This window comes from Anser anser (assembly GCF_964211835.1).
Source record: "Anser anser genome assembly, chromosome: Z".
NCBI lineage: Eukaryota > Metazoa > Chordata > Aves > Anseriformes > Anatidae > Anser > Anser anser.
This window is the reverse complement of record NC_139723.1, coordinates 46,913,709-46,940,655: the sequence shown is the minus strand read 5'-3', so window position 1 is coordinate 46,940,655 and position 26,947 is coordinate 46,913,709. Positions and strand designations below refer to the sequence as shown.

General features: G+C 37.7%; 1 protein-coding gene across 6 annotated transcripts in view; it reads right to left on the bottom strand.

Annotated features, from left to right (window-relative positions):
• Positions 1-26,947, bottom strand: part of LOC310889727 (guanine nucleotide-binding protein subunit alpha-14) — a 91,020-nt gene that overhangs the window by 39,450 nt on the left and 24,623 nt on the right. For 3 of the 6 annotated variants that reach the window (XM_083817646.1, XM_083817647.1, XM_083817645.1), the window contains exon 2: positions 18,012-18,196. In XM_083817646.1, coding sequence (XP_083673772.1) covers positions 18,012-18,196 — 185 coding nt within the window. Of the gene's footprint in view, positions 1-18,011; positions 18,197-20,752; positions 20,850-22,172; positions 22,287-26,947 lie in introns of those variants that run through there. The other 3 variants (XM_083817649.1, XM_083817648.1, XM_083817650.1) reach the window with 3 other exon arrangements.

The following is a 26,947-nucleotide window of genomic DNA, read 5'->3' as shown; positions in this document are numbered from 1 at the left end:
AGACTGTCCAGCATTTAGTCTTATGGTCATCGGGAACCAACAGTGCCCAATACCAAATGCAAATTTATTCTTTGACAAATTTTTCTTTTTCTCTCTGAAGCTGCTAAGAGTACTCCTGAATTTGTCCTTATAAACACAATCAGTCAATATACTTCTGTAACACAGAGGACCAAAAGGAGCCCAAGGATGTTCCTGTTTGCTAGACTACAGCATGAGACTAAACACATTCAACAACCTATTTTTACTTCCTCTAAATTGACAGAAGCATTCTTTGCTTCGATGCTTATCAACTCTTTTCTTCTGATGTTCTAAAATACATTGTGTAAGCAAACATGCAAACCAAAGAACAATAATTGGGGTTGATAAAGAGATTCTCTTAAAAAAAAGAAAAGAAAAAAAAAACAACACTCTTTATCCAAAGTAAAACACCAGTGTAAAACTATAATAGTGTAAAACTATTTTTTATGGGAAAAAAAAATAAAAATAGCCAAGTTTTTCAGCAATCTCTGGTCTTTATGAGGATTACACTGGTATCTTAGCACATGAAAGCAAACAAACAAAAAAATAAAAAACACAGCTTAAGCATATTAACTAAGCTATCAACCTAAACTTGCTCTAGCACAGCAGAACTACTCCAAACTGTTTGTTTAGACTACAGTGCAAAGAAAGTCCTGAGATCTTTACTCAAATGCTGTGATATAGATGATTTTCCAGCATATTTTCTTAGCTAATATAGGCAAATTCCTGTAACTACAATGTGAAAAAAAAGCACAACTCCAAAACTAGTAAGTCATACAGCTTGAATGTGACAGGACTTCTTATGGAAAAATATGTGTTTCTTGAAATGTTTCATTTCACTGTAATTCATACGAGGATGCCCTCGTATGAGGGAGACTGCTGCCTAGGACATTAGGCTGACAGAAGCAGCAAAAAGTGTTGTCCTGCACTCCACTGTGGCTGTATTTATTTTCATGAAGAACTTCCAGTCAAAGAGGAGAGCAAAGTTTCCCAGCTGCTTTGTGTCTCTCCAAGACAGGCATCATCTCCCACCAAGATCTGAGGAGAAGCTTTATGCTAGCTAGCCACCCTGTCTCTTGAATTGGTCTACCCCATGAAGAAGCTTGAAACTGATCCTGATTAAAGAACTAGAGCCTTACCTTATATGTGCCTTCATGAGACAATTTGAACTATTAAGGCATCAAAAAGAATAAGCAGAAGTAACTCAGTCACTCAAACTGTGGAACAGAAAGTTACAGATGACTTTTCAAGATAACCAGCAAATATGTAACAATAACCAAATGCCAAAACTGTAAATTCAGCACAGAACAGAACAATGTGCCTCTTCCATCCATTCTCACAAGTAACTTATCATTGGAATACTTTGTGCTAAGAAATTCACAAGTACAGTGATTTTTATTTTACTTTGAATTGGAGCATAACTTTTAGAAACACAAACAAGCTCTAAGGCAAGAAAGTTCTATGGTCTGTGCTTTACAGCAAATCAGACTAGATAATCACAGTACCATCTCTCTAGTCCACTAGTCTAAATGTTATGTTATTCTATAACATATCTTAGTGCCAAAAACTTTTGGGCAGATTTGCATGGCATAACAGAAAAATAGCAGTCAGCTTCTCAGATACTTTCAAGAAATGTTATCTCTTGGAATTCAGCATAACATTTGTTATGTTCCATGTATTTAATTCAATTTGCTCTTTGCAGGGACACACAGCAGAAGCCAGCAGAGCAGGGGAATTACAAACACATCTCTAGCATCAAAATTAAAAGGGGATACTCAGGAACTTAACAATGGACAACTAGGAAGGAAGTATTAATTTTATACAATATTAAGCTTTATTTACCTTTATAACTCCCTTTCCTTTTTCTAGTTCACTCATCTCCTGCTCTCTTTTGGTTTCCTACAAAGAAGTTTTCTTAAGCTTGCATGGCTGCATTCTAATCCCCAGTTCCAGACACTTCTTTTGTATAAGAATACTTTAGCTTTCCTTGTGGTGATGAGCATTATCCTTGATACATTCTTTCTTTTTTTTTCTACTTATCTTGAAAAGAGGAAATAGCGTTTTAAGTGTTGTAAGACTATTTTTTCTACTAATACATAAGGTTTTTTACTACTAAAGCAGAAATATGTTTTCCCTTTCACAGCATTCTTTCTGTGATGTCCACATTGTCTGTAGTCCTAAACAATTACTGTCTCCTTGGTTCTCATCATTGGACAACATTTGTACTGTTAAGTAGAAAAAAAATGAACAAATCAAAAAGCAGGGAGAATAGCCTAGTATTTCTGTAAGTCTCTTGACAAGTATTTGTAAGACTAAAATATTCAGTGCTAGTTACTCCTGGCTTTGCCACATGCCTGATTAACACAGGCCACGCCATTTCATGGCTCTGTGCATCTGTATGACTTACAGCTCTGTTTCACCCATGAAACCACGATTTGTTCAGCTAATGTAGTGTACAATCATACAATCCCTGGCTTGTATAAGAAACATTGTGGCCAGCAGGGCTAAGGAAGTGATTGTCCCCCTGTACTCGGCTCTGGTGAGGCCACACCTCGAGTACTGTGCTCAGTTTTGGGCCCCTCGCTACAAGAAGACATCGAGGTGCCTAAGAGAGTCCAGAGAAAGGCAACGAAGCTGGTGAGGGGTCTGGAGAACAAGTCTTACGAGGAGCAGCTGAGGGAGCTGGGATTGTTCAACCTGGAGAAGAGGAGGCTCAGGGGCGACCTTATCGCACTCTACAGGTACCTTAAAGGAGGCTGTAGCGAGGTGGGGGTTGGTCTATTCTCCCACGTGCCTGGTGACAGGACGAGGGGGAATGGGCTAAAGTTGCACCAGGGGAGGTTTAGGTTGGATGTTAGGAAGAACTTGTCTACTGAAAGAGTTGTTAGGCATTGGAATGGGCTGTTCAGGGAAGTGGTTGAGTCACCATCCCTGGAGGTCTTTAAAAGACGTTTAGATGCCCTCTCCCACATCTTCATACTTGTAGAGATCACAGAATCAGAGAACGGCTGAGGTTGGAAGAGACCTCTGGAGTTCATCTGACTTTAAAACAAAATAAAATAAAATCCTTTTTTTTCCTGAAGTTTGTCTCTTATTCTATTAGCTAACAAGCTGCCCATCCCATCTAACTTCTTCCCAAAGACTGACTTTATTTTATGGTAGTGTGCATGGTTTGTAAACACAACTGCAGTGCTAAAATACCCCAGTCACTAGTAACACAAGTGCTTACATGAAACTCTGCCAGGGTAGTTGCTGTCTAGAACACATGGCAGAAGGCTTGCAAGGTGGTCAGTCTATTCACCCCAAATATGTGGGCAAAGAAATAATGTTGGGTGCATAACAGTTAGTATCAGGTCTGTACCTTCATTAATAGTACCTTCATTAATAATATCATCAATTGCATTTGTTACTGGAGTTCCTCTCTCAGGAGAGTTTTGACAATGCCCTCAGCTTTTAGGCATTATTTCGAAACTGCTGACCATTAGTTTACCCATTCGTGTAATCATATTGTTACAATCACATTGTTACATACGAGCTGGCAGGGCTGGTTGAGAGGGCTTTAAACTAGGAAAGAAGGGGGATGGGGCTGAAAGAAGGCTTGTTGGAGCTGTGCTGGGGGGAACAATGGCAAAGCCAGGGAAGTAGGCAATGGCCCGACTGAAGTGCATCTACACTAATGCACGCAGCACGGGTAACAAACAGGAGGAGCTGGAAGCCATCATACAGCGGGAAGGCTATGACTTGGTTGCCATCACGGAAACGTGGTGGGACCACTCTCATGACTGGAGTGCTGCAATGACTGGTTATAGGCTCTTCAGAAGGGACAGGCAGCACAGAAGGGGTGGTGGTGTGGCTCTCGATATTAGAGAGTGTTTTGATGTTGTGGAACTTGAGGCTGGGACTGATAAGATTGAGTCTCTGTGGGTTGGGATCAGTGGGAAGGCCAACAAGGCACGCATCCTGGTGGGGGTCTGTTACAGACCGCCGAACCAGGATAAGGAGACGGGTGAGGAGTTCTACAGGCAGCTGGCAGAAGTTGCAAAATCGTCAGCGCTTGTGCTCGTGGGGGACTTCAACTTCCCAGACATATCCTGGAAGCACAACACAGCCCAGAGAAAGCAGTCTAGGAGGTTTCTGGAGAGCTTGGAAGATAGCTTCCTGACGCAGCTGGTTAGAGAGCCTCCCAGGGGAGGTGCCCCGCTAGACCTTCTGTTCACAAACAGTGACAGACTGGTGGGCAATGTGGTGGTCGAGAGCTGTCTTGGGCAGAGTGACCACAAAATGGTTCAGTTCTCTATTCTTGGCAAAGTCAGGAAGGGGACCAGTAAAACCGCTGTCTTGGACTTCCGGAGGGCTGACTTTGAGCTGTTCAGGACACTGGTTGGCAGAGTCCCTTGGGAGGAGGTTCTGAAGGGCAGAGGAGTCCAGGAAGGCTGGGCACTCTTCAAGAAGGAAATCTTAATGGCTCAGGAGCGGTCTGTCCCCACGTGCCCAAAGACGATCTGGCGCGGAACTAGACCGGCCTGGCTGAACAGAGAGTTGTGGCTTGAGCTTAGGAGAAAAAGGAGGGTTTATAATCTTTGGAAAAGAGGGCGAGCCACTCACGAGGACTATAAGGATGTTGCGAGGCTGTGCAGGGACAAAATTAGAAAGGCCAAAGCTCATCTGGAGCTCAATCTGGCTACTGCCGTTAAAGATAACAATAAACGTTTTTACAAATACATCAACACAAAAAGGAGGACTAAGGAGAATCTCCATCCTGTACTGGATGCGGGGGGAAACTTAGTTACAAGGGATGAGGAAAAAGCTGAGGTGCTTAATGCCTTCTTTGCCCCTGTCCTTAGCGGCAAAAGCGGTTGTTCTCTGGATACCCAGTACTCTGAGCTGGTGGAAGGGGATGGGGAGCAGGATGTGGCCCTCACTATCCACGAGGAAATGGTTGGCGACCTGCTACAACACTTGGATGTACGCAAGTCGATGGGGCCGGATGGGATCCACCCGAGCGTACTGAGAGAACTGGCGGAGGAGCTGGCCAAGCCGCTTTCCATCATTTATCGGCAGTCCTGGCTATCAGGGGAGGTCCCAGTCGACTGGCGGCTAGCCAATGTGACGCCCATCTATAAGAAGGGCCGGAGGGTAGACGCGGGGAACTATAGGCCTGCTAGTTTGACCTCAGTGCCAGGGAAGCTCATGGAGCAGATTATCTTGAATGTCATCACGCAGCACTTGCAGGGCAACCAGGCGATCAGGCCCAGTCAGCATGGGTTTATGAAAGGTGGGTCCTGCTTGACGAACCTGATCTCCTTCTATGACAAAGTGACGCACTTGGTGGATGAGGGAAAGGCTGTGGATGTGATCTACCTTGACTTCAGTAAGGCTTTTGACACCGTTTCCCACAACATTCTCCTCAAGAAACTGGCTGCTCTGGGCTTGGACTGGCATACGCTTCATTGGGTTAAAAACTGGCTGGGTAGCCGGGCCCAGAGAGTTGTGGTGAATGGAGCCAAATCCAGTTGGAGGCCAGTTACTAGTGGAGGCCCCCAGGGCTCAGTGCTGGGGCCGGTCCTCTTTAATATCGATGACCTGGATGAGGGGATCGAGTGCACCCTCAGTAAGTTTGCAGATGACACCAAGTTAGGTGCGTGTGTCGATCTGCTCGAGGGCAGGAAGGCTCTGCAGGAGGATCTGGATAGGCTGGAGCAATGGGCTGAGGTCAACTGCATGAAGTTCAACAAGGCCAAGTGCCGGGTCCTGCATCTGGGGCATAACAACCCCAAGCAGCGCTACAGGCTGGGAGAAGAGTGGTTGGAAAGCTGCCTGGCAGAGAAGGACTTGGGTTGATAGTGGGCTGAATATGAGCCAGCAGTGTGCTCAGGTGGCCAAGAAGGCCAAGAGCATCCTGGCTTGTATAAGAAGCAGTGTGGCCAGCAGGTCTAAGGAGGTGATTGTCCCCCTGTACTCGGCTCTGGTGAGGCCGCACCTCGAGTACTGTGTTCAGTTTTGGGCCCCTCGCTACAAGAGGGACATGGAGGTGCTGGAGAGAGTCCAGAGAAGGGCAACGAAGCTGGTGAGGGGTCTGGAGAACAAGTCTTACGAGGAGCGGCTGAGGGAGATGGGGTTGTTTAGCCTCGAGAAGAGGAGGCCCAGGGGAGACCTCATCGCTCTCTACAGGTACCTTAAAGGAAGCTGTAGAGAGGTGGGGGTTGGTCTATTCTCCCACGTGCCTGGTGACAGGACGAGGGGGAATGGGCTAAAGTTGTGCCAGGAGAGGTTTAGGTTGCATGTTAGGAAGAACTTCTTTACTGAAAGGGTTGTTAGGCATTGGAATGGACTGCTCAGAGAGGTGGTTGAGTCACCACCCCTGGAGGTCTTTAAAAGACGTTTAGATGTAGCCCTTAGTGATATGGTTTAGTGTAGGACTTGTTAGTGTTAGGGTTGAGGTTTCCTTAGTGCTAAAGCCTGTGACACATTTTGTGAATTTATGATCTGCTGACAAAATTATTCTTTGGAATAATCCCTGGAGGTCTTTAAAAGACATTTAGATGTAGAGCTTAGTGATATGGTTTAGTGGAGGACTTGTTAGTGTTAGGTCAGAGGTTGGACTGGGTGATCTTGGAGGTCTCTTCCAACCTAGATGACTCTGTGATTTCTGTGATCTTGGAGGTCTCTTCCAACCTAGACGATTCTGTGATTCTGTGATTCTGTGATTCTATTCAATCAAACAATCCGTACTATTACTTATACAGTCTTTTCAGTTTCCTTGGACACTTACAGTTATATTTCTGTTTTAAAAGAGTGTTTGCCAATCGCGAAGAATTTTCACAATATGTTTCAGATGACATGTTCAGAAACGAATGCAAATTACAAAAAAGCTTTAAAGAACTATTAGAAATTTTAAAATTCTAGTACATACCTAGAAAACTAAGATTCATTTTTGTTAATGAATGAGAGAGAAGGAAAATGAATACCTGTAGCACAAACACACACAAAACCACACCACAGCAAAAAAGAAACATACCAACTAAAGCATGCAACTAATATTGCATGCTAATATTGTAAATACTTATCTACATATGCAGGTATGAAAGAAAGAAGGGAAGATGCAGGCGATCTTTTTTTTTTTTTTTTAATCATATTGCCTTTGGTGCAGTCTCAATTTCAGACAGAGCCCCCTGGGTAAATCAATACAGACCTCATTTAGGAAGAATAGTGTATGTGCCCATTTAGACAAATGTAAACATGTATGCTAAAAGGGAGAATAAACTCACAGCTGAATTCAGAGAGAGACACCTGTATATTTGAGAAGCCAAATAACCATGTAGAAAAAAAAATAAAACAAAAGAAAACCAACAATTCTAATGCTCAAACAAGAATTCTGAATTTTCTTCAGAATTTCTAGTATTAAACTTTTTTTCACCAAACATGTTAAAAGGAGTATGTTAGAGAGAAGTTTGACTTTCAGTCAATTCCTTAAAGTTCATAAATAGTTGCATATGTAATTATAACATTTTACATCATCATCCTTTTCCTCTTTCATGTAAACTTTTTATAGTCTATTTATACTGTTGTTGCTTTGAAACTTTTTATGCACTGTAGCTGAAGGGCAAATAAGCCAACTTTTCATTTCAGTGTAGCAATCTATAAATATCTCAAAAACATGAGATACACAATCCTTGAAGTCACACACAAGTTTAGTATATTTTCAGACATATTTGCTAACTATGTTTTTATTCTAAGAAATACGAATTTTCAAGTGCACACAGAAATGCACTGTGAAGCAAGAATTCAAAAAAAAAAAATCAGTTCAAGTTTTCTCCCCCGTATCTTGCATCCTAATATGATTTATTCTACACTATTGCACATTTTCAATAAGCAACTAAGGTGATAAGAGTCAAGTAACAGAAAGAAAGATGTTTTGTTCAAAAGGTGCAAATGATCATGTCAGGCTTCCTTTTCCTGTGATGAGCTGCTGACCTGTGCATCCCAGCTTTCTTTGCTGCTGTTACCACACCTACCCCTCTTCTTGGGAAAGCTAATCTCACAATAACCCCTACCATTGCAGTTTTATAAAGCAGAGTGAATAAGGGCAGAAAAATCCATCTGGACTTCATGTACTGTACTCTTGTTGCTCTATGGATGAGTTAATAAATACTGGTTTGAGTGTCAAAGGCATTGAAATCTGTATTTTGCACAAGCAAACAGGACCTTTGTAGACTCTAAATGACTGCTACCAAGCACAACAACTCTCCAAGATTTGTCCAGCCCTCACAAATAGATAACACCATCAATATCTGCTCATCCAGAAAAAGCAACAAGAGACATCAGCCCCACTACAGCAGGAGAACCTCTTTTCTGTGCTTTGGTAATGCGGCCTCCAGATAGTAACAGGTATTTCTCCATGTCTCTAAATTCATCCCCCAGTCAAACACAGAGATTGTGGAAAAAGCATACAAGAAAAAACGTCAGACTGCATGCAAAGAGGCATTCAGTTGAAGTGCAGCATATTCTGTCCAAAAAAAAAGTTCTCTACTCTCAGGAAGGAAGGTCAGATAACTGAGCTTACTGACCAGCATCAATATAATGGTCTCTAGAATCATTTTATACTGAGCAAGAATATATAAATTAAACTTATGAAAAGAACAATACATATCATATTTCTATGTATGCAAAGAATAACAACAAAAAGAGTAAAAAATGGCACCATGGTGTTTGCTAAGAAACAGACTAACACTAAAAACACTTCATCATGGCAGAATTATTCCAAAGAATAATTTTGTCAGCAGATCATAAATTCACAAAATGTGTCACAGGCTTTAGCACTAAGGAAAGAAAAGGCCTAGAGGAGTTTTCTAGCTGCTTCTCTTTTTGAAGTGGTTTTTACATTCTTAACATAACAGCAGATGCTGATTTAAGTGATTTTGGTCTTTTCATCTGCCATTAATTTATTTGTCTTCTTGTTCATTAAAAGATTTAATTGCAGCAGCACAGAAATTTGCCAGTTTTCCTTTAGAAAAATAACCATTAAACTTTCCATTAAAAAAAAAAAAAGGTTAAATTTTCCAATGCAAGGAGTAAGTTCCATATTACAATAAATTCCTGTCTTTTTTTCTAGGAACAAGGATTTTTCAACTGCATAAGCACACTCATTTCTATCTCAATAAAAAGTGAAGTATGCAAGGAAGGCCGCACAAGAATAAACTGGAAAAAGTTGTCAGCAAAAACAGTCGGGCCTTCACGCAGAGAACCCGCCTTTTCTACAGCCAGTTGTGTGCATATATCAAAAGCCTCCAGCTGTGATACACATTTTCGAGTATCTTCCTTTCACGACTGATTCAACCTCTGGATCCTAGTGCCAAATCAGAAAATGCAGAATTGTCTGTTGTTTTAACCAATAATTTCTTAGAACTTCTGACAAATTAGTCGTAAAAAAAGATGATTTGTAGTCGCTTTCTGATCCAGAGACATTTTTTCCTTACTCTTCTGACCAAGGGCTCTCAGAGATGAACTCTGGCTAATTTTATTGTGACAATTACAGATGTGAATTTGCCAGACTGAACTCAGACAACAGAGCCAGAGGCATGTTTCCCATGCTGACTCTGACACTGAAGCATCAAATTCTGGCAGAGGAGCTGGGTGAGATAACATATTGATCCACAGCACCCTTTGTTCAGTGACTTTGTTTCAGCCTCTATAACAAAGTTTTACTGCTTTTTAACTTTCTAGCCCACAGCGCATACAATAAGTGAACTGGATTCTATTCCATCTTTTGTACCATTACCAGATTAGTTTACCAAGCTTTACTGTGTTTCAGTTGCCAATAAATAATGCCTTCACAGCCACAAAGAAGGCAATAGAATAATTTAGTTGTTACAAAGGAAGGGAACAGGAAGGAGGTTAGGCCTGCAGAACACTAAAATCTACTCTTAAAAAAAAAAAAAAAAAGTTAACTACTTGTACACATTCTTCTGGATAAGAAATCCTTCATTTCAAAATACAAAACTAAATACAAGTCTGGAGTCATCATTTATTAGCTATACATCATTAATTATTTTTTCCATCATGACTATACTTCCTTTTCATTATCAGATCACTTTTTATCTATATGTATTGTTTAGCCAGAACGATTTATAGCATTGTAAAATGAGAGGAGGTCTAGGTGCAATGAATTAACTACTGGCTGAAGAAGGGCTTCTGCCTAATCATTCATAATGAAGTAAAATTCTGCTGGGTTAGTTATGTGTTGTTAACGTGCTTGTGTACTTCTTTATGTTGTGCTAAATGCTGCACAGAAACAACAACTATTCAACTACAGCAATTTAGATGAAAGCCCGTGTCAAGAGAAAAAGACTCAACAAATTCCAGAAGCTGCAGATGGATATAGCAATTTTTGTTAAACATGTAGCAAACTATCAATACTGAGAAGTACCTGATTTTGGTAGTAGTCTCTGGAACTCTACAGTTCAGACTCAGCTAAGTTTTGTGTGTTGGATCAATATTTTGTAAGAATTCATGCACATTTTGAAATGTTCATCAGCTTTACTGTTACATCTCTGTCCAAGCTTTCCTATTTATGAAAATATAGGCCCAATTATTGGTTAGAAGACTTTTAACATTTGTCACCATGTATTTCTCACCAGCACAACAGCACTAAGCTGCACCAGGGCAGGTTCAGACTGGATGTTAGAACAAAATTCTTTACTGTGAGGATGGTCAAACACTGGAACAGGCTTCCTGGAGAGGTAGTTGACACCTCATGCCTGTCAATGTTCAAGAAGCACTTGGATAATACCATCAATAAGATCCTTTAACTTTTGGTTAGCCCTGAAGCAATCAGACAGTTGGAATTGATGATCTTTGAAGGTCCCTTCCAACTGAACTATTCTAAAACCTAAATTCAAGATGATGTCAGTATCCACCAGCTTTACTTCTCTTTAAGCCAGTAGAATTCAGAGCACAGATGTACTTACAAGTACTTTAAGAGAAAATAGGTTCCTCCTAAAGAAAGAATTATGCAACTACCCCATAGACCAGAAGACCTCTATGAAATTCAAAATCACTCTCTAAGGAAATCCAAACACAACTCAGTTTAGAGACACATATATGTTGACTCAGCCTAAACTTCCTTGAAAATACAATACACAAGCAAAACCTCAAGTGTATATGTTTTCTAAGATATATTAGTTTTATAAGATACACATTTCTTTTTTTTCTGCTATTCCACATGTGATATTGCTGCAGTTAAAGTTATTTATATGTTTTTTTCCTAAAACATCCAAAAGACACTTTTAAGTAGATGAAAAAAATTTGAAAGGTTAGCCCTATATTTCTGGTAAGTTAAACCATCTTCCATGGTGCAAAAGACCAAAAGCAAAATCAAAAACAAACAAACAAACTAAAAACAACTTAAACAAAAGATTTCACTGACAGAAAGTAAAAAAATAAAAATTAAAAAAAATATATATAGAAACACACAAATACCACAAAACAAAGCAAAACAAACAAACACTATGGCTAAATAACAAGAGGAAGACACAAAACTTAGAATGTGTTTGTGAAATAAATTAAAAGCAAAACTCTGTCAGGTTTCTGGTTGCTCAGAGATTTTAAAAAGTGAAGAAATGTCCTAAGATTTCCAATCAACAGACAATTATTTTGAAGGACAAATGAATATAGCAATTTCACTAGAAAATAGTGAAGTGGGTGTTTGGAACTCACATGTTAAAAAGAATAGCAAAAATATGTCAGTATTGCTCTTGCATCTGGGTGTATCTAGAAATTATTTACGAAGGAAATCAAGCTAGCAGTCTGTGATTCTGAATTTACCAAAGAAGAAGAGGAAGACAGAAAGTCACGCTAAACGTCGCCAGTCACATTGATTTAAATTCAACGGAGCAATGCAAACAATGATGCAAGTAACCTCTCTGGACAGGGAGAAGCAAAAGTCAACACCAGTATTCACCAACAAGATGCGATGATAAAGAAACTCAGATTTTAAAGTAAAGGAAGGAAGCCATAGTGCCTATATTTACAGGCATGTGAAGCACTCCTATAGGTCTCTTAAGAACAGTCAATTATTGTTTATAAACACACACTTGTACTATGACTTACCCCAGAATGAGATTTGCAGCATTCAAGGCAGTGATATCCCTTGGAAACATACCCATTAGGATTATGGCAATTTTTAAACACAATAAGGCATGCTGATTAACATGACTGAAAAAAAAAACAACCCACATCCTCAAAATTCCCATATATTCTTATGTCAACAAGCACACACACGACCCCAACCGAAAACATGCGTATCCTATGTGTGGAGCAGGGAAGAAGAACTTGAAAAGTTTCTTCCTGACTTACATGTGGAGAGCAGTAAATTCAATATTAATACGTTTTATACTTGTTCATGTAAAACAGCGCACAACTCTAATCCCCCAAAGTAGATACATAATCACCTTGCTCTAGAATGAGGCAATGTTCTCACTCAAAAAATAACTGACTTATCCTCCTACCCTTCCACAGAAAGATGCATGTAATCAAAATACTACACCCTGTGCTGTACAGGCAACAGAAGGAAGCGTCTCATGTTGTTGCCTGTGCCATAGAGTTTTAGACCGTATACTGGCAGATACAGGCTGGCAGATGAGACATAAAATCTAACAAAAAACTGTGTGCTTCCAAGGAGGAAGCAGAAGGTCTGATGTTGCGTATTCAGTGTCTAAGCATATGATGCTACATCCTCATGTGCAAATCACTGCCTGGTTTCTCACAGTTAAATTTTGTGACCCCCAGTTCCTCCCATAGATACTCTGACAGTAACCCTTCATCTGTTGATTGATTTTACTTCATTTTACTTTTTTTACTTAAAGTTACTTTAGAGCAACTTTCCATTTCTCCTTTCTCCTTACTTACTTTTAACCATCTAGCAGAGCTAAATGTTCTGAAGCCAGGAATTTTATGTTTTTAACTTTGACATTTTTGCTGAATTCAACTGAAATCAGACAGAAGGTCCAAAACCAGATAAAATTAGTCTCATTTCCTTGGAAAATCAAATTGAAACTTCTGTGTAGGAGTGCCTAGACCCACACTTTGTGCATTGGCCCATGATTAAACATGTTTGTTATGAACAAGGACGCAATATATTTTGGAATGTTTTGCATCAGCAACTCTATAAAATAAACTACTAAAAAAATACATCCAGACTGTCTATAAAGCACCTGCCATGAGAAATAGTTTTAAAAGTTTTAAAAAATGCAAAGAAGAATGAACTACGGTGAGTCATGTTCCACATTTTCAAATACAACCATCCAGATACATCAACCAGTAATTACTCTTTACTATGTTTTCCATTTGTTAGAGTTACATGACTTGCTTCAGTAATTCCCTAATCTCAATTTACTCCTCTTGTATTTTTGTATTCCTCTTTTTTAAGGTAAGTTACCTTTCACATAAATTTTTTTTTGACAGGGTCATACTTCCCTTGTTCAGACTAACATTAATTTTGCCAACACACACTCATGCCAGGGCAACTTTGTAAGACAGTAGGACATTAGAATACTACTTCTTACAAGCGAAAGATGCATTGTGGATATGCAACATGATGCTCTCTTTCTGAAATACATTTTTATGCAGTATTCTGTTTTTACGTTTAGGAAAAAATAACTGTACATACAGCTACAAAGATCTGTTGTTAATTACAAGCATATGCACTGTCATCTTACCAGGGTATTTTAAAAAACAAACTAAACCACAACAACAGGACTGGATTCCTATTCTATGATCCTCATCCTGAGCAGCTATATAAAAAGTCTTCACAGTGGGTTAAGTGCCTTTTTTTTCATACAAGTAAATTGAAACTTCTAACTTTGCCTTAATTGTGGAAGGGAAAGAGAGTGATTTTCCTGGGATACAGGATATATGTTAGTTTGAAAAATGAGGGAGAAGATTAGGTGAACTAATTTTTTTAAATCTCCAGTCCATTTCCAGTGCAAATAGGCTTGAACAATTTATTTCTCCCACATATCTGTAATTCAGCAAAGACTAACATAATCCAGCAAAAAGTGACTCATTGGCACATTGAAGCAACCCAGAACTATTTTAAAAGCGGCCTTTGAAGACTGATGTACTACTCACATGTGAAATAATCCCCTTCCTCCAACACCACCTGATTTCTTCCCCCTTTTGTTTGAAGTTGTGTTTTCTTTCCCTACACCTAAACTTATATTGATTAATAAATAAATAAATAAATAAAATTGAATGGTAAAAAAGAATGTTTACTATCTCTCAGCTATGAGCTGATTTTTTATTTCTCTTTGCCTCACATGAGCATTCATTCTTTCATTTACTTAAATCTTAATGTTCACATCAACTCAATCACAATTTCCCAAATGAGCCAGGAGACAGGCTGCCATTAACTTCTGTCTTGTTTTTTATTGACAGTCTCTATTATCATACAGAAAGAAGAAATGTTTTTAAAAGTAGATGACTCAGACCCTCACACAAAAAGACTATCCTGAGATTGTAAATAATGTTACACTACAACCAGATACATAATCAACACTTAATTTATTAATTTCTACTCTATGACTCCGAAAAAATGACTTATAAATAATAAATACTTCTCCCCACCCCTCACCCCACCAGACAGTTCACCTCTAGCAGTAAGTTTTATAGAGTGGTCATAAACAGGAACTAGCTAACTAACTAGATGCCAAGCAATACATTCAAAAAATATACTTAATAGGACATTTTTTCCTGGCATCATGACAGAGTGTACTTAGATGAGTAAGCAAAAAATTCTTAATGTTGTACAGCAAACAGCATGCAAAACATTTCTTAAAGAGAATGAAGACAAAAAGAGATATTTCAATAGTCTTCAATTATTACAGCATTATTGTTACAAAAACAATATTCCTGCTTTTCATTGTTTTAAGTTAGGCTTTTTCCCTATAAAAGTAACAGAAGAGAATTTAATTGCAAATTCAATAAATATTCTTTTCAAGCCCTATCTGTTGAAGTGCCATTTTCCTGTTAGTTATTCTGTGGCAAATTTGGGAGGGACAAAAAGCAGCTGCAGCTACATTTGTAAATGCAGTCCCAAGAGAGTGTGTGAGACTACAGTAGTTTCACATAGTCAATTACTGTGCATGTTTGTTTTTTTAATTTATTAACAGATTTGAGGAATCTACCTATTTCAATTTTCATAACTGGAAGTTGCATCCTACGCTGCAATGTAGATAAAAGTCAAAACAAAATTTATTATTGATAATAGAAAACCCTGAAAAGTCATTAGGACCCCAAACCTTAATCAATTATAAGAAAAAAAATATATTTGTAAATCATTCCCTGAAACCTTTCCAATCACAAATATTTTCACTATAGTAGAAACTCATATGTTCTGTGGGTTTCAATTAGTACTATAATTATGCCTTGAAGAATTAGATTCCTAAGCATTTGCAAGTTCTATGCTTAACATATACCCAAAACATGCCATGACACCTCCAACTTGAAACTGAAGATGAGACAAAGTATATACCACCTGAAATTACAATAAAAAATTGCTTGCTTAATTAAAATTAAAGGTCTAAGCAACTTAAAAAGCAACACCAAAAAACCTTTCATGTCTAAATGCAGAACAGACAATTTCAGTTAGCATCTGTTCAGCATCTGTAGAAAGTCAGATCATTTATTTAAATACTTGCAGTTGACAACAGCAGTAAAGAATCCCTTTAACACCTTCTATAAAACTTGCTTTTATTTGCAAACACTAAGAAGCCTATTTGCATATTCTGTCCATCTATAAGTTACAGATTTGTACACATTACATTTAGAGGGAAGAGACACTCAGCACATTAACAATCTGTTCTCCACTGCAAAAACATTATATGAAGAGATATTCAGCAGACAGAGAATTCCAGGGCCCACACAGGAGGAAATCTGTCCTGTCAAAGAACAACATGGATATAAGTAAAGCAATCAATCAATCAAACAAACAAATAAATAAAAGGGCCAGAGGAAAACATTTTTTTTCAGGCAAAAGATGGACTTATTGAAACATGGAGCACGCTGGACAGTTTTGGTATGGCCACTGGGCACAGTGTTGTAATACAACTCTGACACAAGAAATACAACTTCTCTGTTTAATCTCTGTTGTCAGCTGTAGTCCATTACAGGCTTAAGACCATTTAATGAAATTTAATAAGATTTACAGTGCATTGCATTGTATATTCACCACCTAATTGAAAGAGTAATCTGCAGCTTTGTCTTGCAAGTGGCACTTAAGCACTGCAATTTTCCTATCACCTCTCAAGTTTCTCCATGTGTAAGCAAAAACAATTTTTCTTTCTAAATGCCATCAAAACTGATCTTGTCATATGGTGCTTTTAGCACTTTGTTACCTTTAATAAAGAAACACCAGACCAAATTCTGCCTTTCTCTAAAAACTATGCAATAGAGTTAAAATCTTCAGCATCTGGAGACACTGGCAGCACAGCAACCAGCAGGAACACAGTTTAGCCAGAATACTGTGTTATGGGAAGGTGTCCAGCTCAGCACTCAGAGCCCAGAATGAGAAAAGGTTTGCTGTTTATTAAATGTTCATACTCTTTTCTTGAAGAGAAGAAAAACAAAACCAAAAATTCAGGAAGAGGCAGCACAAATGTATTTCTTCAAAGAGATTCCAATTATCATAATTTCAGGAAAATATACACATCTGAATTAGGATGAAATATACTCACAAACACATTTTCTGTTTTTGTAAGTATCTCCTTCCTTAGGATCTAATGGCATTTTACAAACAACTGATTATCCCTCAGGCTTTTTTTTGTTCTGTAAGAAAGAATTACCCTAACACCTCAGTTCTCTCAACTCCAAAATTTGTCTTTCTTGACACCATCTGTTCTTTCTGTGATTAAAAATGTAAAAAAGTAATGTCCTAGACCTTTACTTTAAACATTTTCCATTCTTCTTTTCTATTACCCAAAGTGAATACACAATAAAAAACAACTAAAACAAACAAAAAAAAATAATAATATTCTTCTTTGTATTCTTCATATATGATCATATTTACGAAGGAAAAGTAAGTTATCGACCATGTTTTCTTCACAGTACTTTAATCAAAAAAAAAAATCTATAACTTATTTATTCTTGACACTTTTTATACACAGTTTTCCCTATCTTAAAACCAAAACTTAGTTAACTGGAAATCAGTATTAATTTTTAAAAATATCACCCAATAATTTGCTTATATATTCTTCATGATACTTGAGCAAAACAAACAAACAAAACCCCACATTTTAGAACCTGGCAAGTCTTAGTAATCTGGCTATAATCCTCCCACCCAACCCCACCCCACCCACCCCCCCCCCAAAAAAAAAAAAAAAAAGAAATAGAATATGCAACTGATTTAACGGAAACATTATTTTGCATAGTTCTACAGTCCCAAGCACTGAAAAAACAACAGCAACAACATTAACTGTATAACATACATTGAAACTAAAAAAGGTTGGAGAAGACCTTCTATATTCTATATTTTAGTGCATAAGGGTGCATCAAATCCATAGAAGGGCTGTAGGTGGTATGTTTCAAAGCATACCAGCATTTAATAGATGTAGTGTTTTCCTACAAAACAGACCCAAAGTTCCTCATTCTTGATCTCTGCTGACAAACAAGTGTGTATTACTGTCCAATCCAACTTTATTTTCTTCCAGCTTTATCCAACTTTAGATTCTTCCCCACCCCCTCAGAAAAAGCATTTTTTTACTTACTACCAACTTGCAACTTTGAAAGTTCTCTCTCCCCCCCCCCTCCCCCCCATCCCATATCCACCTTGCCCTGCCTCTGTTTTTACTAGAAACTCCCCATGTTTCCATCGAATCAGACTGTGGGGCCGTGAACTCACTGCCAGGTATACAGACTTCTAAGGTTCTGAATGTAAGAAGTTAAGACTCTGATTATTCATGTATAAATTTAAAATTTGAATTTTCTTTGCACAGTCTTACCTCATTCTCTTCAGATGTATATTGTATTTTGAGCGTGTCCATGGCTCTGATCATAGCTTGCATGGCAGTAAATATATTTTGGTAAACCAGTTTTGTGAAGCCTTTCCTGTCTTCTTCTGTGTAACCTGATCCGTGAATAATCCTCATTTGTTTAATGAAAGTACTTTTTCCACTTTCTCCTGTGCCTGTGATGGGGGTAGGGAGGAGAGAAAGAAAAAAAACCACTGTACTATTTGCAAATCCTGGCAGTTGAAAATACTTGTAAATACAAGTGCAAGGATGTGCACATTATCTAAGTAAGCATAATGATCACCATTAATTGTACTAGCAATTTTTCAATTTTCCATTTTCCATAACCTCTATAGTTTTAATAAGAATTTGTATTTCTGTGTTTGGGAGCTTTTTGGTTAAAGACACATAGAAGTATCTTTTTGTAATACATCTTACAATGTTTAACGCAAGTATCCTGTAGGTAGACGTCATATTACACAAGAAGCAAGAAGAGAACAAAGTTTGGATGAAATTCCTCAACACTGAAAGACTATACAAAGCTTATGTACTGTTTATGCCTTAATAATAAAGCCTGCACTAATCCTGAATCCTGAACAACAAATTCATTCCTATCTCACAGCTTTTATGAGTGTTAAGGGCAGCCCTTTCTGTTCTTCCCCTACTGGAAGATCATACAGGGCCAAAAAATACTCATTATACTTTCTTCTTAAGGCCTTCACTGTAAATTTTCAGAAGTTTAGCAATTAAATGCATTCTGGCTGAGCCGTAGGGTTGGCTTCACTCCTTCTCTCAGACTGCTGTTGGTAAGACAGCACACCCAGTAACAAGTTTTCAGTAATTTACGTTTAGTACCACTAGGTGTCGAAAATACATCAGCAGGACAAAGAGGAAGGAGTTCCTCTGTGAAAATTATGTCTTAAGATATAACAAAACAGAAAACTATTCTGAATCTCCATCTCATCACACAGTATCTCAGTACCACAGCAGACGGTAGTATCTCTTTAGTGAAATAGTATTCATTTATAGAGCTCCAAACATTAACGGTAATAAGCAAAACCCAGATAACCCGAAAGAGTGTAAACTGTTATCAACTATTACGTGTATAGCCATTTTTCTGAAACATTTGCCACTGGCATCAGTTCTTATTCTAGGGCCTTCTTCCCTATTTTGCATCATCCACTATGGAAATCCCTTCAAAGCTGTAGCTGTCCAGTATTCAAGCCAGCATTATTCAACTGTCCTTCTCTATGACACTGCTAGAACAGCTCTGCTCTACAGGTAACAGGACTACGGTGCTCATCAGAAGAGTGAAACACAGCTCTACTCTTTTTAATTGATAAATAAGAAGTGTTTAATACTTTTGTCTGCAAGAAGAAGGTCAGGGGAGACCTTATTTTTTTCTACAACTACCTTAAAGGAGGTTGTAGCGGGGCGGGGGTCAGTCTCTTCTCCCAGGCAACAAGTTATCACTTGCTGAATTCTTTCATAGGGGAAAGGGCCTCAAGTTGCACCAGGGGAAGTTTAGGTTGGATGTTAAGAAAAAATTCTTCACTGAAAGGGTTGTGAGGCATCGGAACAGGCTGCCCAGGGAAGTGGTTGAGTCACCATCCCTGGAGGTCTTCAAAACACGTGTAGATGCGGTGCTTAGTGACGTGGGTTAGTGGTGGACTTGGTAGTGCTAGGTTAAAGGTTGGCCCAGGTGATCTTAGAGGGCTTTTCCAACCTAAGTGATTCTGTGATTCTAATATTAACATTGCTGTTCTTTCAACTAATGTTTGGGATTTTTAAAATTTTGGCATAGTATTGGTTTACTTGAGAGAGATGGAACATAGAGATATGTTGGAATAAATGTGAAACACAAATTCCTGAGGGAATTTGTTTTAGTAAAATGCCGATGTTATATTACATACCACAGCCTTAAGAAAGGTGGTCCTGCCATGCCAACTTTAAGCAGTCAACATAAAAACAATTCAAACGCAACTCAGTTAAAAACAAAAAAAACCAACCCACCAAAACTCATAGACACTGCCAGCAGAAACTTTTTTTTTTTTTTGGGGGGGGGGTGGTGGTGGTGGTGGGAGGGGAATGGTAAACCCATATTGAGCTTCTGACCTGAATTTTTTATGGGAGAATAAACAGTCCTGTCACATTATAGCAGTGCCTTCTCCTAATGTTTCAGTTAAAGAAAAACGATTGTAAAACTGTTAACTTCACCATCACGGACATGCAGTGAAATTAAGTTTAAAAAGTGGAATTCATAACACTATCTACTAGTTTCTGTTTCTAAGCAAAGATGCTTTTTTTCTAAGCACCACCAACACCAAAATCAGTCTGGCACAGCTGCAGATGGTTTTGAAGAGATTATATGCAATTCAAACTAGAGTTCTTCCCTGCATTTATCTATCTTATTTTATTTTATTTTATTTTATTTTATTTTATTTTATTTTATTTTATTTATTTTATTTTATTTTATTTTATTTTATTTTATTTTATTTTATTTTATTTTAATTTTATTTTATTTTATTTTATTTTTGTTTTTAAGAAATCTAAGGTTAATGTTTTATTATTGTCCTATTAGATCTAACATGTATCAACCTACATAAATGGAAAATGGTCCATTAAAGTGACATAAGTACATGGGTATTAAACAGAGCCATCCTATTCTACCTTTTGACCTTTCATAATTGGGAACACAAGTTGATTTAAAGCTTTGTGCTCCAAACACCAACCTTAAGTAGATAGCAGTCTTCCTTCTTTATTCTTCCTTCCAGTATCTCCTTTTGAGCCTAGCTCTGCCTCTTGTCATAAATCCAGAATACAGGGTCTCTATGCAAATCCAACAATACATGCTTTTTGTTTCTGCTTTCTCATAAGCTACCTAAAAAAATCTTCAGGGTTCATTAGCTTAAAATGAAACAAGACTTTTCAAGCACATCTTGACAAAGCATCATTTTAAAGCCAGTAAAAAGTGGCAGGGCTTTCAAAAAGAGTTTGAATGTGGAGTAGTCATGCCAATATACACACTTGTGAGATATTAAGCTAAAGATAATTGCATTTCAGGATGGAACTGTATAAACAACCAGATTTGGATTGAGTATCTTTCTAATTAAATTAGTTGGAAAACAAATAGAAACCCACAAATTGGAACTTGTTTTTTAAGACTTCAGGTGGTGCGAGTTAAGAAAATGGAGTACACTTTTTATGTTAGGAATAATAGAAATGGTAATAGGGTAATAAAATGCAGGTTGTCTGGAAAGTGTACATAATAGAACAATAAAAATTGATGTGATTATATACTTTGGATGTATAAAGTCACATTTTAATGCCATCCATTAGAGAAGCATTAGATGATGGAGAACTTTAAAACTTGACTATATACCCCAAAGGTATAAAAATTCAGTTATTACAGGCATGTTAAAAAAGGCATTTATATACTTATACAAATGTGTTAATAATACAGGCAAAGTGCATTTTAATCCTCAGTAACATTTGTGGTTAGTACCTGTACACAATCCATTTAATGCACTTATCATCAGGGAATGATTTGTTGAATCATCATTGCCAAAATATGGAATACATATTGACAAGTTCGAGAGACAGAATCTTCTCAGAAGGTGCTATATATATATGTATATACGTTAGTGTGATATATTTATCTTCCTTCCATTCACTTCAAGCACTCCTTTTTTACTCTTTCAGCTACTTACTGACACAAACGTGTTACCTACTCAAATCTACTTTCTCAGTTAAAAGAAATATTAGAATTTTGTGGGTTAATTCATGGAATAAAGCATTAAAACTTTGGGTTTTCTCTCTTTTATTCTTAACTCTTCCCTGGCCCACCAGTTTAATTTTCGAAATCTAATGTCTCAATTTTTTATTGAGGAAAAAAAGAAGTTACAAAAAAAAATCTCTATGCCCTCTTATTCCTCTTGTTCTCTTAAGGACTTGATCTCTACAACTTAATAACATCACTGACTGGACAGTGAATGCAGCCAAAACAAGAAAGTTTTAACTGCTAAGGACAGAGCAAAGCTGACTAACTAGTTTTGCTAACACAACCAACACAAGAGATGTTCTCTTTTCACTAGTAGATCTCAAACTCCAATGATAACTTCACCTACAGAATAGACCTGACTATGCACTCACTTTCACTTGCCATAGATGAATTGCCACAGGCAGCCAGTATGTTTTGTCTGTTGATGCACGAAAACAGGTTTCACTCTTGTTCTGGCAGCTGTAGTGCTGGTAAGGCCCATGTCACTGGATATCAATATGAGCAATGCCGTTGGTCACAGCAGAAGCAAGAGAAGTCCACATTACTATCCTATTTGTCCCCACTATCAAGCACGATAAACATGATGCAGTCAAAATGACACAAGTAAAACAAAAAGCTGTTCATTTGACTAAAGAGATTTGAATATACTACAGGAAGAGAAAGAGGAAAAAAAGAAATAAAGGAAATAAAATGCAGGCACAGCTAGTAGATATCTTAAAGACAGTCTCATGACCTAATCCTACCCTTTCTTTTACATAATTTAGTGGAATAGGTTGAGATATGGGAGCCATATGAATGGTTACGTTACTAGTCACAAGCATTTTCAATGGATGAGGGTCACTGACAGAATAGTTTTTTGAAATATAGTTGATTATCAGCTCTGCAAAACACTCTAGCCAGTATTGCTTTAAAGCCTCTAGGAGCACTTACATGCTGTGCCTCATTTCTGACTCCTTCTGCAGAAGAATAAGCAATGCTAACAAAAACAGCTATTTCATGGGCAGAAATAATTACAAGAATAAGGATATCAGCACTTGATAATTCAATTAGGAGATTTGCTGCCTGCATTAAAAACTAAATTACATATGAGCAGGATCTGTAATATTTTGTGAGGCAGTTATTAGGGCTGTTCAGCCAACGGAAACAACTTTCTACAACTGTAGGATTAATAGTTTCATATACAGAACTAAATGGTACTAGTGCACAAAACTGGACATAACAAAAATGACTTTCAAGTACATAATCATGACTCACTGAAAATTTAAAGGTCAGAGCAACAGAAGTTTGTGTTTTAAAACAGAGGCAGAAGAATTACACAGAACAAAATTCTGTTTATTTCAAGAAGGAGACCTAAAGCAGGAGAAAAAACATTTTTCAGATTTGTGAGAAAGGAAAGTCTTCAGAGTCATTCAGCAATCTTGTGGATTACTCTGTGTATTCTGTTAACTTCTTTCACAGTGGTACCATATTAACTGCTGAAATTAGCTTCACAATATAAAGCACACAGTTACATGAAAAAAAAAAAAAGGTACAAAATAAAACAAACAAACAAAAGCCACAATCATTTCTGTTACAACAAGGCAGGGACAAGGCAGGGCTTTTAATGACCTGGGAAAAAGCAAAAGCAGATTTCAACTCTACAACTCATACACAGTTAGCTGTGTTTTTTTTGGGTTTTTTTTTGTTTGTTTGTTTGTTTGCTTGTTTTTTGTTTGGTTGGTTTTTTCCATTGAAATATAACCCAAAAATGAAGTGTGTTTTCACTTCTCTTGTTCACTTACCTATCAACATTCCTGGTACATATGTCAGACATAATTTTGAAGTATTTTCTGTTGCTTTTTAATACCCAACAATACAAAAGATGCCTCATGAAAGTATAAAGAAATAAATCTTGGCAAATTATTGTAACAGTAATAAGCAGTAACTATTTCAGGTACTTCATCCATTTTCTGTAGGATTCAAAACCACCTTCCAAATCTGTTCCCAGGGGAAAGGCTCTCATTCATTCTGCAATCCTAAATATTAAAAGCACATTTTCCCCTTTGGTGACTTTTCCCCTGCTGATGACAGGGAACATGACTAACAATATGAGCTTTGTGATTTCCAAAGTAAAAGTAACAGAGGCAGAGGCTCAAAACATATTCAATAATCACCTTCAAAAGCTTTCTAGAGGAAACTTTTTTGAATGATCTCTACATCCATATGGACCAGTGCTATGCAAGTAACTGAATGTTTTCTTCTGCATCATGTATTTGACACCTACATAACTACATTATTTTAATGTTGCTGTATTTTTCTGCTACTAAGTATAAAGGTAGAAGGGAAATGTATCTGAAAATGAATTACTTAATTACAGGAGTTGTAGAAAACAAAAACAAAAAAGCTTAAATACTGTCAGTAATCCTGCCTTGTCATGTCAGGTATCACTGTACTAGATCTGGCTGGAATGTTAACTTTCCCTGCAGCAGCCCACGCAGTGCTGTGCTCTGCACTTGTAGCTATAACAGCGCTGGTATCACACCAGTGTTGTGTTTGCTGCTGAGCAGTGCTGGCACAGCATCAGGACTCTCTCTAACCCTCCTAGGGGGTGGGCAAAAAGTGAGAAAGGAACATCACCAGGGCAGCTGACCTAAACCAACCAAAGGGATATTCCATGCCATATGATGTCACACTCAGCAATAAAAGGTGGAAAAAGGAAGAAGAGGGGAGGGGTGGGCTCTCGTTGTGAAAACGTCTGTCCTCCCGAACACTGGCTACGTGCGTTGAGGCCCTGCTTCAAGGATGTGGTCAAGCATCGCTCATTTGTGGGAAGTAGAGAGTAATCTCTTTCCTCCACACAGCCTTTACTTGTTTTGTTTTGTTTTTTCCCTTTCCCCCTCCCTTTTCCCCTTTGCCTTTTTTCCCTTTAGTTAAATTGTTTAATTAATAATAATCTTTCCTTAATAATTATTTTTTTCTCTTTAATTAAATTATCCTTATCTCAACCCGTGAGTTGTTCTTTCCTTTACTTCTTCCCCTCCTCTTCGAAGGAGGGGCAGTGAGAGAGCTGTTGTGGTGTTCAGCTGCCTAGCACGGTAAAACCACCACAGTCACATACCTGAAAAACACAAAAAAGGTGTATTCAAGAGTCTTGGGTCATTAAGAAAGATAGAAAAATTGCTATTATGTCCATAAAATGTACCCATTCTATGATCAAATTTAGAATTGCATTAAGATTTCCAGTAAACACTGTAGCTAGTACACATACTCATTTTAAGATATTATGGATCATAAAACATTCTTAGGCATGAGGTGTTCTTTCATAGCAAACCCCAGCACACAGTAAATGTTTATGTCCCTTTATAGCAACCTATAGCCAACACATCCTGCCTTTGATGTCTCCTACTGACTTCAAAGGGCATTAAGCCTCTATAGTGATGGACAGAAGAAAGACTTAAATGTTTGTAAATATTTTTAAAGGAGTAGTTTGAAAACTTACATTTCACTGAGAAACACTGCTAAACAGTGGCAGTGTGAGAACTTATGATTCACCTAACCCTCACACTCCAGACTTTCTTACTCTTGCAGATACTGACAAATCAAATGACAGGAAGTTTCCACCTCAAGCACACTACAATTTAAGTGATTCAGAGTATCATAAAGAGATGCAAAATGGGGCACATTATTACCAAAAAAAGTTAACACATATAAATTAGTGCTATGGATTTTTTTATTTTTTTACCATTAACAATTAAAGTTGAACACGAGGGCTCAAGTATACAGTATAAAGTGGTCAATATTACAGTTATTTAACTTATCATGTCATCATCAAATTCAAAAGTAATGCAATGGCAAGATGCCCAAAAGTTCTTCTGGGTCAGAAGCTCACATGGCAGAGATCTGAAAATAAGTGATACAAGAATCCAGAGAGATACAAACAAAAATATTTCTTTCAATATTAAGAAAGATATTTGTTTTAGCACCACATATCAGATGAAATCAGGAAGATAAAAGAGCTACTACTAGTAAGACTCCACCATATAACAATGTGATTTGAAGGAAAAATATCTGTCTCATTAAATGTAAAGGAAAAAGAGGAAAAAGCACAGAGAGTGACTGTTACCATGCTGTTACTGAACCCACCTTTTCCCTCTTCCTCCCTTTGCAGTCTCTCAGGTTCCCTTTCTTTCCATCCTCCCTCTGTTCCTTCCCAGTCTTAACAGTTTCTCATAAGTTCCCTCCTAACCTTTCTCTCACCTTCTCACCATCACTCCTTCTTCAGTTTAGCTAGTACTTTTGGAAACACAGCCTTCACAAATATTCAAGCAGGCAACAAATAGTAACACGTATTTCTATGTTATATTCTTGTCTTTCCACTCTTCATCTTTATTGAGACTATTTTTGGGATCTCTAGGTTTTTGGCTACATTTCTGTGCAATCTTCCAGGCAATAAGATATTACAAATTAATACTAAGAAATAATTTTAAAAATACATCAAACAACACTAAAAACACAGTAAAAACCAAGAATGCCAAAGCATATACTATGAAGGCCAACACCTTTACCCTGTCTAAATCACAGCATATCTGAACCTCTGAATAGGAGAGTCTTGCTATTGCTTTATTTTCTGACAGGTCCAATATACAGTCAACACTTTTCCTCAATCAGTTCTAACATTGCATTCTGGCCAGCACCATCTGCCAAAGTTATATTCTTACCAGATCATTCCCAGGGGTAAAACAAACAAACAAACTAACTAACTAACAATCAATGTCTATCTGATATACCTTGATGCAATCCCCATAACCATGTTTCAACAGTGTTAAATGGGATAAGCATGGACAACTCCCTTTCCTGTAATTTTCCAAGAAACCATAATCTAGCTCTTTATAGTGTATTGCATTTTTTTTTGCTACCAAAAAAAAAAAGTAAAATAACAATAATAATGTGGGTTCCAGTATTCTTGTGGATAATTAAAAACTATAAACTAAAAGTTACAGCATATAACTGATGACCAGGCACCATCTTTCAAAGCTCAGCACTCATTCCTGTGCTGCTTTCTTTGATTCCTTCCTTTGCACTTTGGATGCTGGGCACTTCTTACAAAGCCCAAATGTTCTCTTTACCCACAATGAAGGACCCTGTAACAACACCTCTTGTGTAACAA